Raw genomic sequence first — 17,425 nt, forward strand, 5'->3', positions numbered from 1 at the left:
AATACACTGGTACGTTAATCCACTTGGTATTTGATCCCATAATTGGTTCGGTTTTGAACCTATGCTATATACCAAGTTACTCCTTGCAGTTATTTTTTTCTGTAAGATTACACAAGGTGTGTATTTAATAGGTTAATATGAAAACATTGTGGTGTACCAGATACTATCATCATTTCGTTTTACATTTCTGTTATTGTTTACTTGGTACTCAAGATCAACAGTATGGTGACATATAACAAGATCCATATATTTTACAACATAACAGATTAGCTTTATCCCTTGATTTTCAAGATGATACATAGTTTCATTATCCATGTGATAAATATAACTCGAGATTTAATTATTTAAGCCAACAAATGCATTCATTCTTATCCAATGTTTTATCCTTTTCAGAATGGACAATATTAATATCAAATGCATGAGTGACGCAATAGACGAGAATGATCCTATAAGAATTTGTTTAGTTCCTACATAAATCCAATACGAATGGGATGTTAGCTAGAAGAAAAAAATCAACCATCTAACTCGAACTTTAATATATCTTCACATTATTTTTATAACCAGTGGAGACAATAAAACATGTTCAGTCATATCTAATGTAATAATAATCTACTGAAATTATTATGTTTTTCGGATTGAATAGATCAACCAACTCGATTTAACTTAAGTATTGTACTACTCTGAAAATGCGGGGGTCTAACAACCATACCCAATAATTCGTTTGGCAATCTGAGAGGACTTACTCTAATATACTTTCTATAGAATCAATTAGACATTCAGACTCAATCTAGAGAAAAGTATATACAAGAGTTTTATATCTCTAACTCTTAATTCAATCTGCAATCAACAAATAGAAATCTGCAAGCCCGATTAAATATAAGAGGAGTAACTTGAACGGTACCAAAGACCAATGTTCAAGGATCAATCAATTTCAATCAACAACCAAAGGTTGGATTTCCCAATTGATTAATTCAATGCACAACCTGTGATATTTAAATTATATAACAAAATATAATGTGGAAAGAAATAACACATACACCAGAATTTTGTTAACGAGGAAACCGCAAATGCAGAAAAACCGCGGGACCTAGTCTAGATTGAACACCATACTGTATTAAGCCGCTACAGACACTAGCCTACTACCAATTAACTTCGGCTAGACTGTAGTTGAACCCTAATAAATCTCACACTGATTCAAGGTATAGTTGTGCTCCTTACGTCTCTGATACCAGTAGGATACTACGCACCTGATTCCCTTAGCTGATCTCACCCACAACTAAGAGTTGCTACGACCCAAAGTCGAGGACTTGATAAACAAATCTGTCTCACACAGAAAAGTCTAATAAAATTGAATAAATCTGTCTCCCACAGAAATACTCAAGAATTTTCATTTCGTCTTTTGATAAATCAAGGTGAACATGAACCAATTGGTAAACCGGACTTATATTCCCGAAGAACAGCCTAGTATTATCAATCACCTCACAATAATCTAAATCGTATGATGACGAAACTAGATATTGTGGAATCACAAACGATGAGACGAAGATGTTTGTGATCACGTTTTATCTTGCCTATAGGAGAAATTAATCTCGAGCAAATCTTAGAGAAGATAGTACTCAAACGATAGAATCGGGCAAGATCAGAACACGCAACTACAAGAAAAATAGTTGAGTCTGGCTTCACAATCCCAATGAAGTTTTTCAAGTCGTTAACCTACAAGGTCTCGGTAGAAACCTAAGGTTAAAGGAAAATCGACTCTAGTTGATGCAACTAGTAACACACAAGAGGTGTGGGGATTAGGTTTCCCAGTTGCTAGAGTTATCCTTTATATAGTTTTCAAATCAGGGTTTGCAATCTAAGTTACCTTGGTAACAGAGCATTCATTATTCACCGTTAGATGAAAAACCTGATTCAACCAAGCTAATATCTTTCAACCGTTAGATCGAACTTAGCTTGTTACACACAAATGAAATGTACCCTCATTTAGGTTTATGTAACCGTACCCAAACGTGTACACCATGTTGGCTTATCAATAGTTAACCGAAGTCAGCCATATGATTAACTCTCATATCAACCATATTCATCTTAACCATAACTAGTTCAAATGACTCAAAAGAAACTAGTTAAAGAGCCGTTCAATTGTTATATTCTCATAGAAGTATACAAGAACACAATTGAAACAAAATTGGTTTGATTCACTCGAAAAAATTCATGAACATTATAGCCACGGTTTGCAGAGATTGCATTCCTTATTTTATAAATGTTTAAGTTCATGTACACAACCGATTTTAGAAAGTAACCCACTCAAGTATGCAAATGGGTACGCATACTTAAGTATCCGGACCGAGTTTGGTTATGCCAGTACGCGTTCGGGTGCGCATACTTTAACACTCTTCCAAACTCCAGCAGAATTTCACGGAGGTGAACTTTTCGTCAAAATGCGTATGGGTACGCATACTTGCCCAGACATCAGCAACCACCAGTACGCGTACTGGTACGCATACTTCAGGCCGGTTTTGGACTTGCACAGTAATGTGATTAACACACTATGTTTATATCCAAACATGGTTACTTGATTTTAAACTCTTTATTTCAATCATGGAAACTTTCTTAGAGGATGACAATAGTCGTTTTCACAATACTATTAGCATCAAAGCGATTTTCAAGTTATTGAAATTATCATAATGAAACATTCCAAGTCTTCACCAAATGAGTGTATCACACAAACCATGTAAGATGTTACTCGGAAATTTTCAAATGATCATATTCTGACTTTCGTCAAGAATGTAAGATGAACTTGGTGGAAGCGAAAGCTTGCCAACACATATTTTGCGAAATACGTAAGCGAGTTAAACTCAGCTCGAAATCTCAAATGTGTATAGTATAAAACTATATCGTAACACGACTTATGTCTCAATATAGGATATAGACTTTCCAAGTGATAGATGAGTTTCAGTCTCCACATACCTTTTGTTGATGAAGTTCCACACGCTCCTCTTAGTAGTTTTTCGTCTTCAAATGATGAACGCCGTGAAATCTAAAGCTCAACTACACAATCTATGTCCTAGTACGAGACATCTAAATAGGCTAGAAATCAAGACTTATAGTTTCGATTACTAACATTGACAAACATGCTTGAGATAGCAACGCATGCGAGTTCGACCGAGCAACGCTCTAAAAATCTCCTCCTTTGTCAATTTTAGTGACAAAACTATCAATACATATGGATTACAAAATAAATAAAAACTTTGTAGCTTCTCATCCAAATGCTTGATCTCCTTGGCATATTCAACACGACTCGAAATCTTCGTCACTTCCAAGTACTCCATGATTCTAAACGTGTTCAACTCAGCATCATAGTTGTTGAAGATCCGTAGCGATAACAATGAGAAAAAAAGTGCTCTCGATCATTGTTATATAGTGTCATAGTATTATTATACAACATCAAAGTTCAATTGTATCACAACTTTGACAACAATACTATGGTGATATGTATCACTCCCCCCTAGTCAATACATCATATCAGTATGAAAACCACTCCCCCTTACATAATGATCCGCAAACCATATGTACTTGTAGTATGAAACTACACATTAATTCTCCCCCTTTTAGTCAATATAAATTGTCAAAGGTACGAAAACTAGTGGGATCCTCATGAAATTTCCATAGAGATTCTTCATGACTAAAAGAGAACAACATACCAACAACTTTAGATGCAATCATAAATCCGAAGCTAAATGCATTCATCATGGAGTTTATAAAGATACAAGATAACCCCTATAATATTCCACAACCACACTCCCCACAAAGATATGGTAATTAAGCACAAGTTCAAAAAGAACTCTCCCCCGTAAAATTTTATTCCCGAAATAACAACAAAGGCGACCTTAGTTTTACAAGAAAAAAAGGATTTCTTTGGATATAACCAAACCACATGAACACATGAATTTGTATCCAAAAATCTCAATTGAATCAACTACAAAAATGATCAATTCAATTGGTCATGCTCGACATAAGAAAAGTTACGGAGCAACACAGTACATATACAAAGATGTGGATCAGGGAAGATCAATATTGCGGAATAAACAAGAATTCATTATATTTTTCATCACTATTTGCATAATGACATATAATAGACTTAATCCTTGTAAACAAAAGTTCATCATTTCTTCCATCAATATTTGCATAATGACATAAAATGCTTAACTTTTGTAAGTCAAAAGTTCATACTATCTTTTATCAATACTTTCATACCGACATATAATAAAGATAACTTTTGAACAAATATGGGACAGTCAAGGTTCACGTACGTAAACAACATATCCCATAAAAATTTGCAATATATAAAACCATAAAGATTAATACTGCAAAAATCATCTTCCAAATAACTTAGAATTTAAATAAATCTAAAAACATTGAAGATGAAAACCTTTGGAAATAGTTATGTGTAATCACAATAATGGCTATTCCAAACCCTAGTAATCCTTCTTAAAAAACAAGAATAAAAATTCTTAAAAGAAGTTTCCTAGACAAAATCAAAACAACTTCTATGAAGCATTTCACTTACTTTGAATACTCTTCTCATATTTCTTATATTCATCAAGCTCATCTTCGATCAGATCAATCCTAGATTCAAGATTATCCATCTTTTCTTCAAGTCTCTTGGAAGAAGCTTTGAGTTCAATTTTCAGGGCACGTACTTGTTCCAAGACGAGATTCATTGTTAAAGAGAGCTTATCAAAATGAGAGACAGATGAGTTCCCATCTGGAGAGGAATCACGTTTGTCAGAGCACATCTCATTATCGGAAGAATCAAAACGAATCTTCTTAGAGGGAAAAAGAACAGTCCAAACATCACGTTCTTTGCTTGAAAGACTTGAAGAGGACATGATATAAGAGATAAATGAAATGTTCATACCAAGGAGAAAGTCTTCATATTTAAAAGGGATGAAGATAGGGGATAAATTTCCAAAAAGACCTTTGACCAAAACCCTAACAAAAATTGGTTATCCCCAGAAAAAATCTTAAATGAAGAAGCCATTCATGAAAAAAGACGGTTCTAGGCTAAAATAAATAGAAACAGAACAACCCTAGAGAATTAACAGAAATATTTCATCACAACCCTCTTGAAAATTATGATTCTTGTCTAAGAGAGATAGACAAGAATCATCATAAACAAAATTACAGAATGTAACTGTTCCAATCCAATGCAAGACCGGGAGATTTCTTGCGAGGGGATGAAGTATTTGTTATTCCTTATTTCTGTTTTTTCTTTAAGAAAGAAGAGTTACGCACATCATTATTTTCCTTTTTTAGCACAGTTTTGAATACCTTGATTGTTAATTTTCGCAAACTATGCAGCGCTTTGGAAATCTCTTTTGAAAAGAAATAGGGTTTCATAGGAGATTTCTTTTTATTCTTATGGAAACATCGTTTAGCAGAGGAGAACTGATACTGATATTTAGTGCTAATGAATTTAAGATGATCCTGATGTTCACACAAGGAGACCAAAATATTTGGTAAGTTCTTGTGGTTCTCCATATCATCCTTTTTGTCAGGGACTTGAGAATGATATGAAATCAGGAGGAGTTTGTTGATAATGTTTAAAAGACTCAATCGAAGAGGTTCGACATATCTTATCACAATCACAATTGAAATTGACAACCTCCAGTCTTAAATTAAGCAGTTGACATTCCAGATCTTCAATCTTTTTAATCAAAGCTTCCTTTTCCAATTGAAACACTTCTGGAGAAGTAAGATTGTTCATCACGGAATAATCAGGACTATTAGGAGGACAAGTATGATTATCAGCAAAGAGATTAAGAGGACATTCATAGATTTCATCCTCTATACAATAGTCAAGAGTATCCATCTATGCTTTAGTTAACTCACCCAACTCCTATCAGGATCTTTAGGAGTATCATGGATACTTCTGTAGCACTTGAAACTAGTTTTGCTAACATAGTTTTTCTGAACTTTCTTATCCGTTTTATTGATTGACTGAACTCTCTTTTGAGACTTTCTTTTATTTCGTCCAGATCTTTCTTAAGCTGTTGTATAAACAGTGATAGAGTAGAATTAAAGCAATCCTCATCCCTTTTATCAATCAATTTAGGACGTCGAGACTTTCTATCAGATGTAGCAACATGGTTGCTTAACAAATGACGTTTATCTCTTTGTTTAAGTTCAAGATCGAAAATTTTAAGCTTTCCAACAAGAGTATTTCTGTAAAGTTTCTCAAGGTTATTTCCCTTAACGATAGCATGCTTCTTAGAATCGTATCTAGATGGTAGCGATCTGAGAATTTTCATCACAATATCCTTTTCAGGAATAGTCTTACCCAATGCAAAAGATGCATTAACAATTTCAGACGCTTTGTAATTAAACTCATCGAATGAGTCTTCATTTGCCATACGAAGGTTTTCCCAATAGGAATTTAGGATTTGAAGCCTGGCTTCCTTCTCACTGATATTACCTTCAAATATGGTTTCTAAGATATCCCAAGCATCTTTAGACCGAGTGAACGTAGTCACATGGTGCTGAAGATATGGGGTAATGGCATGTATTATAACATTCAAACCGTCGTAATTTTGCTTTGCAACAAGAATCTCAGCAGCATCATATGCACCAATATTCTTTGGAACGGTTGCATCTCCTACTGCAACAACGGGAGCATCATCATAAACCCATGATTGAAAATCACGCGCTTGAAGAAAGGTACGCATAGCAATTTTCCATCATAAGTAATTTGAGCCATCGAAGACTGGTGGTACGTTTATAAAGATAACACCTCTGTCCATATCAGATCGCCACAAACACAGACTTATAAGGTCTTTAACGTGTTTGCCTGCTCTGATACCAATTGAAAATGCAGCTCTCTAACAACCACACCCAACAATTCGTTTGGCAATCTGAGAGGACTTACTCTAATATACTTTCTAGAGAATCAATAGACAGTCAGACTCAATCTAGAGAAAAGTATATACAAGAGTTTTATATCTCTAACTCTTAATTCAATCCGCAATCAGCAAATAGAAATCTGCGAGACCGATTGAATGTAAGGAGTAACTCAATTTCAATCAACAACCAAAGGTTGGATTTTCCAATTGATCGATTCAACACACAACCTGTGATATTTCAATTATATGACAAAATATAACGCGGAAAAAAATAACACAGACACCAGAATTTGTTAACGAGGAAACCGCAAATGCAGAAAAACCCCGGGACCTAGTCCAGATTGAACACCACACTATATTAAGCCGCTACAGACACTAGCTTACTACCAATCAACTTCGGACTAGACTGTAGTTGAACCCTAATCAATCTCACACTGATTCAAGGTACAGTTGTGCTCCTTACGTCTCTGATCCCAGCAGGATACTACGTACTTTATTCCCTTAGTTGATCTCACCCACAACTAAGATTTGCTACGACCCAAAGTCGAAGACTTGATAAACAAATCTATCTCACACAGAAAAGTCTATATATTGAATAAATCTGTCTCCCACAGAAATACCCAAGAGTTTTTGTTCCGTCTTTTGATAAATCAAGGTGAGCAGGAGCCAATTAATAAAACAGACTTATATTCCCGAAGAACAGCCTAGTATTATCAATCACCTTACAATAATCTAAACCGTATGATGGCGAAACTAGATATTGTGGAATCACAAACGATGAGACGAAGATGTTTGTGATCACGTTTTATCTTGCCTATCGGAGAAATTAATCTCGAGCAAATCTTAGAGAAGATAGTACTCAAACGATAGAATCAGGCAAGATCAGAACACACAACTACAACAGAAATAGTTGGGTCTGGCTTCACAATCCCAATGAAGTCTTTCAAGTTGTTAACCTACAGGGTCTCGATAGAAACCTAAGGTTAAAGGAGAATCTATTCTAGTTGATGCAACTAGTAACACACAGAAGGTGTGGGTATTAAGTTTCATAGTTGCTAGAGTTCTCCTTTATATAGTTTTCAATTCAGGGTTTGCAAAATAAGTTACTTTGGTAACAAAGCATTCATTATTCACTGTTAGATGAAAAACCTGATTCAACCAAGCTAATATATTTCAACCGTTAGATCGAACTTATCTTGTTACACACAAATGAAATGTACCCTCATTTAGGTTTATGTAACCGTACCCAAACGTGTACACCATGTTGGCTTATCAATAGTTAACCGAAGTCAGCCATATGATTACCTCTCATATCAACCATATTCATCTTAACCATAACTAGTTCAAATGATTCAAATGAAACTAGTTAAAGAGCCGTTCAATTGATATATTCTCATAGAATTATACAAGAACACAATTGAAACAAAATCGGTTTGATTCACTCGTATAAATTCATGAACATTATAGACACGGTTTGCAAAGATTGCATTCCTTATTTTATAAATGTTTAAGTTCATGTACACTACCGATTTCAGAAAGTAATCCACTCAAGTATGCAAACGGGTACGCATATTTAAGTAGCCGGACCGAGTTTGGTTACGCCAGTACACATACTGGTGCGCATACTTCAACACTCTTGCAAACTCTAGCAGAATTTCACGGAGGTGAACTTTCCGCCAGTATGCGTAAGGGTACGCATACTTTCCCAGACATCAGCAACCGCCAGTACGCGTACGGGTACGCATACTTCAGGCTCCCGGTTTTGGACTTGCACACTAATGTGATTAACACACTATGTTTATATCCAAACATGGTTACTTGATTCTAAACTCTTTATTTCAATCATTGAAACTTTCTTAGAGGATGACAATAGTCGTTTTCACAGTACTATTAGCATCAAAGCGATTATCAAGTTATTGAAATTATCATAATGAAACATTCCAAGTCTTCACCAAATGATTGTATCACACAAACCATGTAAGATGTTACTCGGCAATTTTCATATGATCATATTCTGACTTTCGTCAAGAATGTAAGATGAACTTGGTCGAAGCGAAAGCTTGCCAACACATATTTCGAGAAATATGTAAGAGAGTTAAACTCATCTCGAAATCTCAAATGTGTATAGTAGAAAACTATATCGTAACACGACTTATGTCTCAATATAGGAGATAAAGTAAAAATAGACTTTCCAAGTGATAGATGAGTTTCAGTCTCCACATACCTTTTGTTGATGAAGTTCCACAAGCTCCCCTTAGTAGTTCTTCATCTTCAAATGATGAACGCCGTGAAATGTAAAGCTCAATTACACAATCTATGTCCTAGAAATCAAGAATTATAGTTTTTATCACTAACATTGATAAACATGCTTGAGATAGCAACGCATGCGAGTTCGACCGAGCAATGCTCTAACATACTCGTCGATATATTCAAATATATAATATATGCAAATTTATCGGATGAAAGGTGACAATACCTATTCCAGAATGAATTAGGGATATTCCGTCTGTGATCTTATGAAATATTTGGAAAGAAAGAAATCATAGAGCTAGAAAAGCTCTAAAGTTGTTGTCATCAACAGAGCTCAAAATATCATATATTCTCTTCGTGCTTAGCATTTAGGGGATATTGATGAAAAATGCTAGCTGACATGATGGTTAATTGGCCTATTACCATCTGTAGTTATTGTTGTTTTCTATTTCTTTTATTATTAGATAAAGAGTACTTTTACAAGAAACTAGTTGTGAACCTAGCAAGAAGCTGAACTTCATCCTACTATATCAGTCGAACACGATGCCTTGCTAGCCTACCAGCGAGCCTTGTAAAAAATCGGCCAAAGGGATCCGAAGCAGACAAGGATACAAGTTTCATTGTACTTTTTCTTAATCAATTAATTTTTATTTTTTTATTATTAAATAAAGAATATTTTTACAAGAAACTAGTTATGAACCTAGCAAGAAGCTGAACTCCGGCCTACAACATCAGTCGAACACGATGCTTTGCTATCCTACCAGCGAGCCTTGTAAGAAACCGGCCAAAGGGATCCGAAGCAGACAACGGTACAAGTTTCATTGTACTTTTTTTTTTAATCAGTTAATTTTTACTGATCATAAAAGAATAAAGACCTCAGTTAAAGAAAAATTCACAGTCGATACGACACCCATATTCTATCGGAATAAAAAACATTAAATTAAAAAAATCTGCAGCAGAATAAGGAATCTCTTATCAAATTATTACAGTGAAAACCTTAAAAGATGTCATCACCAGCATATGGTGGTGGTGACATCCGTGGCTTATCAAATCCTCTCATCTCAACAATGAATTCACGAATTTCGTCATCTCTAACATCAAGAAACGTAGCAGTGATCGGGGCTGGAGCTGCTGGTTTAGTTGCAGCTAGAGAGCTACGCAGAGAAGGTCACAAAACAGTAGTCTTCGAACGCAGTAACCAAATCGGAGGAACATGGGTTTACGATCCAAACATCGAAAGTGACGATCCATTAGGATTAAACCCATCTCGTAATATAATCCATACTAGTCTATACAAAAATCTTCGAACAAATCTCCCAAGAGAATCGATGGGTTTCCGAGATTACCCATTTGTAACCAAAGATGGGAATGATCAAAGAGATAATCGAAGATATCCTGGTCATAAAGAGGTGCTAAATTATTTGGAAGATTTTGCTAATGATTTTAAACTCATTGAGTTGATCCGGTTTGAAACGGAGGTGTTTCATGTTGGGTTGTTGAAAGATGATGATAAGGATGGGAAGAAATGGGTGGTTAGATCAGCTCAAAAAATGAGAGGTGGTGCTGGTGACGGAGAAGCCGTGGATGAGGTTTTCGATGGTGTGGTTGTTTGTAATGGCCACTATACTGAGCCAAACATTGCTGAAATTCCAGGTATAGCAATTTTATCATGTTCTTTGTTTATTGCTAATTGAATATTCTAATGTTGATCAATTGGGTTTGATAATATGTGAGACCATAAGCATGTTCCAAAAAATAGGTTAGCATGAATCTTATAGTCCTGTAAAACAAATACTCCCTCCGTCCCCCATTAAGTGACCTATTTACTTTTAGATTTTGTCCCATTGTTAAGTGACCTATATCACTAAACAAGAAGATATTTCTTAAATTATCATTTTAATTGATTATAAGAAATATATGAAATATGCATAATTTGATAGGCATAATTATATTCGTTATGTAGGTGTTTTAAAATGCTTTTCAATGATATAAAGTTTGTGAACATCAATGATGTTTTGAGAGATAAATCATTTCAAAATTTCACTAATTATTATCTATAAGGATATAATTGTAAAATATGCTTAAAAATATTCTTTTCCATTGCTTGCCTTAAAAATTGTGCAAATTTGAACTAGGTCACTTAACAGTGGGACGGAGGGAGTATCAAATATGTAAGGATGACATCTTGCGAGGTAGCTTTGAGTGTTGTTGGATCTTATTTTGCTGCAAATGGTCATCAATATGCCTACTTCCATCCATGTATGTAGGAAAATTAGAGCTTGAGCGACTGAGCTTACCCAAAGCCAGTATCACAGTTTTTACTTGGACGTCTTTGATATAGTGATTCAGTGAAACAGAAGTGTGTTGAAAAGGTCCACATGATTTCTGAGCTTGGTGATGCCAGAAACTGTGGGTTCAATTCAGACATACCTATGGCGGATGATTGTGCTTCTAATTTGGTCCTTAAGCTTAATTAACTTGAGCAGCAAATGTAGTGGTCATGAATGTTTCTTTTGTGTGCCTCATTCGTATGTGTTGTATATGTTCTGTATAGGTATTGATGAGTGGCCTGGAAAGCAAATGCATAGCCACAATTACCGTGTTCCTGAGCCATTTCTTGATCAAGTATGAAACGATTTATTTTTCCTCTTATACTATATGTTTTTCATAATGAAGAATATTTTTTTGTATTTGTTGATAGACGCATGCTCTAGAACTTCCGTTAGTATTAGCACGGGTTAGATGTTTTGTGACTCTGTAATGGTTAGAAACTAGATAAACGATGTGATCATTCTTATTAATAATTAAAAGTGTAACTAAGCAGAAAATGGTTTGGAAAAGAAGCTATTCATATAATGGTGACAAGGAGGAGGATAGTATCAACTTAAATTGTGTTCTTCATACTCCATTGGAAAAGTGACATTGTGTAGCAAATTATGTCTTTCATGTAGTACAAAGGTGGATTAACCTAACAACAAAAGTTTGTATTATTAAACCATGTGAAAAGTATTCTTTAGTTTGATGACAAGTTTAAACCATTTCCACCTCCAGTAGTCTATATTATAACTGCATATCCTGCTTACCTTTTGAAATGTTTTTCTACTTCGACGTCTGTCGACCATTATATAAAAATCACAAAAGACACCTCCTCAAGACCCTTATAGCCATTACTGTGCAAGATACATTAACGTTGCCTTTTCTGAGTTGTGTTGCCAAGAATGCGGGCTGATAATCTGTCCTTCTGCTGCCAGAAAACAAATGTCATGTCTTTTTAAGGGAATGAAAAACAAAAGAGTGATTACGATTGTGTTGGACCTGCAAACCCAAGTTCCATATTATAGCTACTCCTCTTGCTAGCAGTTTTTACTATTTAGAGCAGATGACCATTGTCATTTTACTACTATATCTATACTCAAAGGCCACTGGAGGTTGCTGTTCTGAGACAGAATGCAAGTGTCCTATTTTTTATGAAAAACCTCATTTATTCTGATAAAAGAATTCAGTTAGATATAAAGCTTCGCCGTCTCTCTCTCTCTCTCTCTCTCTCAGAAAAAAAATAAAATAATAATTTATATTGAAGAGAAGCTTCATTTTTTTTTTCAAACTAGTAATCCACAGAAACTAATCCTTGGCGAAGAAAATAAAAAAGAAGCGATAACTTTTTAATCAGAATGCTTTCCATTGTGTAAGTCGAATTTCAAGGATTGGTTTGACCATGTCTGAGGTTAAGTGAAATTGTTAAACTTTTCTCAGTGATTGAAGTGAAATGCTTTACATTGTGCAAGTCAATTTCCAAGGATTGCTTTGACTATACCTGTGGCTAGCTTGTCTTAACATTTAGGAGGTTGACGTTTTGCAAATTGGTTTGTTGAAACAAAACTGAACTCCTTAAGTTTTCAATACCATCTTCTTTCTTACATTCCTCCATGTTCTTCATATTAGTTGGGGAAGATATTGATTGCAGTTTAATAGGTTTTATGGGAAAAGCAAAGAGAACATGCTTGAATGTCATTGATATTTGTGTCATCCTCTCATATCCTTTTCTTTCTTTAGTTAAGTTCGTTTAAGCTTTCCTTGCCCTTTACAGGTCGTGGTCGTGATAGGAACGTCTGCTAGTGGTCAAGATATCTCCAGGGACATTGCTGAAGCTGCAAAGGAGGTTCATATTGCAGGAAGATCTCTCACTGAAGGGGTGCCTACAAGGCTGCCAGGCCATGAAAACATGTGGCTTCATTCTATGGTAAGCCAATTCTTTGATTTCAAGTTTGAGCTGCTTGTTTGAAAGCAAATCTATTCAATAATTGTTTAGACATAATGATGCTAACAAGACCTGCTAATTATATAGACTGAACAGTGCAGATAGAGAGTGCCCATGATGATGGCAGAGTGATTTTTCAAGATGGAAGCTCGGTCACTGCTGATGTCATTCTACATTGTACGGGGTATGTTTTACTACCCTTGCTTTGGCAATTTAACATAGCTGAATCCTATCTGTCTATTCAATTCGTTGTAGGCCATAAGGGCCATATCAGTTGTACTTGCACATTCTTCATTCTTGATCATTTCAACTGGCTATCCTTATGTGATACTCATCTAGCACAAAGGGTTATTAGTAGAATAGGGAGGAAGTAAGTGATGCAAACTTCAAATTCTCATTGTATTCATTGTCAGGCATTATATTTACTAAAACTAAACACTGTCGTAGATATAACAATAAAGGAGGAATTCCAACTAATCATATCTCCTAAACATAACCCCTTAAAACTTTCTAGTACGATTACCCAAGAGGCACTACACAATGCTTAAGTACATCACCTGCTCAGAAAGTTCTTTTTTATTTTTCCTGAATCCTATAGTTGTGCTAGTCTGTTAGATTCGATTATTGTTCTCATCTTGTTTATGGTGCCTTCCTTAGTATATCATCGGAGCCTGTAAATTTCGATGATGCCTGATAGCTGTAATTAGATTGAAACTCTAATTTTGATAATAATAAATTAGTTGTGTTTTCTTTAACAATTGGGCATTTGGTCTAGTGGTATGATTCTCGCTTTGGGTGCGAGAGGTCCCGAGTTCGATTCTCGGAATGCCCCAAACCCTTTTTGAAGAAGGGTTGGGTCATTTCTGTTTGATCTAAGAGATGCTTCTTCTTTTTTTATGCATTGACCAGAGCGTAATGAGTTTTATCTTTTTTCTGAGCTGTTATCTGTTTAACCCTACAGTTGTTAATAACACTAAATTACACATTTAATTGTGTTGCATAGTTTGAAGAATGGCTGGGTCATTTCTGTTTGATCTATGACATTTCCTCACTTATATAATCCATAGACAATTAGAAAGTGAAAGGCTGATCTGAATCATTGAAGAGATGCTTCCTCTTTTGTATGCATTGGCCAGAACATAATGAGTTTTATCTTTTGTCTTAGCTGTTGTCAATTTAACCCTACTGTTGATAGTAACAGTTGGCTACACAATTACTTGTGTTGCGTAGTTTTCATTACATAATTAGTGTAGCTATATCCTTCATTATATTCCCTGGTTTGAAGTCATTGGATTCGATGGAAACTGATATCATGTGTCTGAGATGCTGATTCTGGAATTCCAAAGCAGCTCAAATGGGTTCGATCAGTTAGATCTCTAATTATAACGAAAAGAAATGAGTTCTATTTTCTCTAACAACTGGGCATTTGGTCTAGTGGTATGATTCTCGCTTTGGGTGCGAGAGGTCCCGAGTTCGATTCTCGGAATGCCCCTAACCTTTTTTTGATCTATCTCGCTTTGGGTGCGAGAGGTCCCGAGTTTGATTCTCGGAATGCCCCTAACCTTTTTTCTTCTATTAAGATGGTCAAGAAACGAGACGTAGATCATGTTATGTCCGTCCGTTCTTCATGGATCATGGTTTTTACCATTTTATTAAGTCACCAATTAAGTTTAATTAGAAACCACATAGAAATAAAGGACATTCATTACCCAACTACCTATTTATAATTTCCCTTTCAAAACAATTTTTTGCATCACTTGCTTTGATGCACTTGGGCTACCTTCATATTTTATATCAATGATATGAAGATGGAGAAAGAAAGATGAACTTTTTGATATTGAGAACATATTACCTTTTGCAACATCTGCATAATCCATATTGTGCCATGGTTGTGTAGATTGTGGACACCTTTAGCAAGTTATGAAGTTCTATTATGTATGACTTCTGTTGGACAAGACACCTGTCAGTACTCATTGGGTCCAGCTATGTGTTTATGTTGTGTCGAAGTCTTCTCAGTGTTTTGTAAGAGACCGTTAGCAGATATCTTAATCTGAACTTGGCTTTACCATGTCTAACCATTTTTCAGTTCATAGACTTCTAATGGAAACATAAATGTGCAGAACTCTCCATTAGCAAATGAAGCATATAATGAACTACCGAATTACCAATCCAATCTTGAGTAATGATTTTATTCGATAAGGTTTTTTAATATCACAATAACATTTTTAAGTTGTTTTTTATTTTCCAGGTACAAATATCACTTTCCTTTTCTGGAGACCAATAATATTGTGATTGTGGATGAAAATCGTGTGGGACCTCTTTATAAGCATGTTTTCCCACCATTGTTGGCTCCAGGGCTTTCTTTTATTGGTTTACCATGGAAGGTATGAATTGATCGCCTTTTGAAATGACTCCAGCAGAATGCTTATTCAGCACTGTGCTGACACTGTGGATGCTTTGGTTCAGCATTTGGTAAAAGGTGGATTCATAATTGCCTTTTGTTTCCAGGTTATCCCTTTCCCTTTATCAGAATTACAAAGCAAGTGGGTTGCTGGTGTCTTATCTGGTCGGATTTCACTTCCATCTCAAGAAGAGATGATGGCAGATGTAGAAGCCTTCTATTTGGAACTTGAAGCTGCCGGTTTACCAAAACGTTTCACTCATAACATGTCAGATTATCAGGTATACTTTGAGCAAACTCAACCTCTTCGTCAATTAGATTACTTTAACTTGTAGTGATTGAAAATCTGAATGAAGGCCTTATACCAATTTAAGCTAAAATGGTGATAAATTTCTTTCTTTTCATCGATTCAGTTCGAGTATGGCGACTGGCTTGCTGCTCAGTGTGGGTGTACACATTCAGAAAAATGGAGAAAGCTTATGTATTACGAGGCATCAAAGAAAAAGAGAAGTCAACCAGAAACTTATCGCGATGAATGGGAAGCCGAACATTTGATTTTGGAAGCATATGAGTACTTCCGGCAGTGTATACCAACATCAGTGCGATAACGTGGTTACCTTCTCGTACTCATTGTGCATGATACACTGTAATACTGTATTGATTAATTTTCAATGGGCTTAGACGTAAACCCAAAACATTCAATAGGTCGATGCCCGTGTGCTGTCAATGTCAATCTTGATTCTTGAGCAAGACGCATTTTCTTATTCCTCCCTGGCTAAGAAAAAGAAACATATTTTGAGCCATACTCAAGGTTCGGCTGATAACCTATATTTTTGTCTAGATTCGGCCGATAACTCAAGGTTCGGCTGATAACTTTTCAGCCAAACTTAGACAGATGTATGCCTCAAAACAGGTTTCAAGAAAAAGGTATCCATCCATCTGCGCCGTATGGAACTACACTGCGGATTGATTTTAGGACCAGGAGGAAATTTCGACCGCCCGTAGACTGGGTATGTCTCATTATAAAGAGCACAGAAAACTTCTACATTGCTAATAAACAACATTTGCTTATATTTTCATTTCATTTTCAGTGATGTCTTTTTGTGTATACTCGTATCACTTATGGCTTTAAGAGTTTATGCAACTGCAAACAAGTTATCTTTTCTTCCTGTCCCGAAGACTTGGGAATTATTTGGGGTATATTGGGATTAAATAGATGGGTTGAAGGTGGAGTCCATATTCAGCTGTGACGTTTAAAATCTCAGTCGTTAAAGTGTCATGTAAACTGTAAACATTCTCTGAAATAGTGTCCAAAGTACTGCCTTCCTTGCTTCCACCCAACTAGAAGTTAATCCATCACCTGGATAACCAGGCAGTGAATGCCTGAAAAGAAAATATCCTGAAAATGTTTATATCTCCATTTTTCCAGTTATCGCGTGGATATATTCATGAGTTGTGCAAAGTAGATTAAGAGAAACTGACAAGTTATTTTCATGATTCCTATGTAGAAGTTGAACTATTCATGCTATAAATACAGACGTTTGTTGCTATTTGCATCATTGGGGAAACATCCATGTTATTATTTAATTATTTAATTTGTTGGTGGATTTGTTATGA

At 35.5% G+C, this 17,425-nt stretch overlaps 1 protein-coding gene and 2 non-coding genes across 5 annotated transcripts in view; all 3 read left to right on the top strand.

Moving 5' to 3' along the window:
- Positions 1–16,611, top strand: part of LOC113338644 (flavin-containing monooxygenase FMO GS-OX-like 4) — a 31,178-nt gene extending 14,567 nt beyond the window's left edge. Inside the window, exons 2-9 of one of the 3 annotated variants that reach the window (XM_026584020.1) lie at positions 10,363–10,802; positions 11,285–11,341; positions 11,704–11,774; positions 13,237–13,389; positions 13,509–13,591; positions 15,656–15,791; positions 15,916–16,089; positions 16,222–16,611. In XM_026584020.1, coding sequence (XP_026439805.1) covers positions 10,363–10,802; positions 11,285–11,341; positions 11,704–11,774; positions 13,237–13,389; positions 13,509–13,591; positions 15,656–15,791; positions 15,916–16,089; positions 16,222–16,416 — 1,309 coding nt within the window. In that variant the 3' untranslated portion in view covers positions 16,417–16,611. Of the gene's footprint in view, positions 1–10,068; positions 10,803–11,284; positions 11,342–11,703; positions 11,775–13,236; positions 13,390–13,508; positions 13,592–15,655; positions 15,792–15,915; positions 16,090–16,221 lie in introns of those variants that run through there. The other 2 variants (XM_026584018.1, XM_026584019.1) reach the window with 2 other exon arrangements.
- Positions 14,168–14,239, top strand: TRNAP-UGG. The gene has a single exon. It is a non-coding gene; the product is annotated as a tRNA-Pro (tRNA).
- Positions 14,828–14,899, top strand: TRNAP-UGG. Its single transcript has one exon. It is a non-coding gene; the product is annotated as a tRNA-Pro (tRNA).
- Positions 16,612–17,425: the final 814 nt, after the last annotated feature.

This window comes from Papaver somniferum, unplaced genomic scaffold (genome assembly GCF_003573695.1).
Source record: "Papaver somniferum cultivar HN1 unplaced genomic scaffold, ASM357369v1 unplaced-scaffold_19, whole genome shotgun sequence".
Classification (NCBI taxonomy): Eukaryota; Viridiplantae; Streptophyta; class Magnoliopsida; order Ranunculales; family Papaveraceae; genus Papaver; species Papaver somniferum.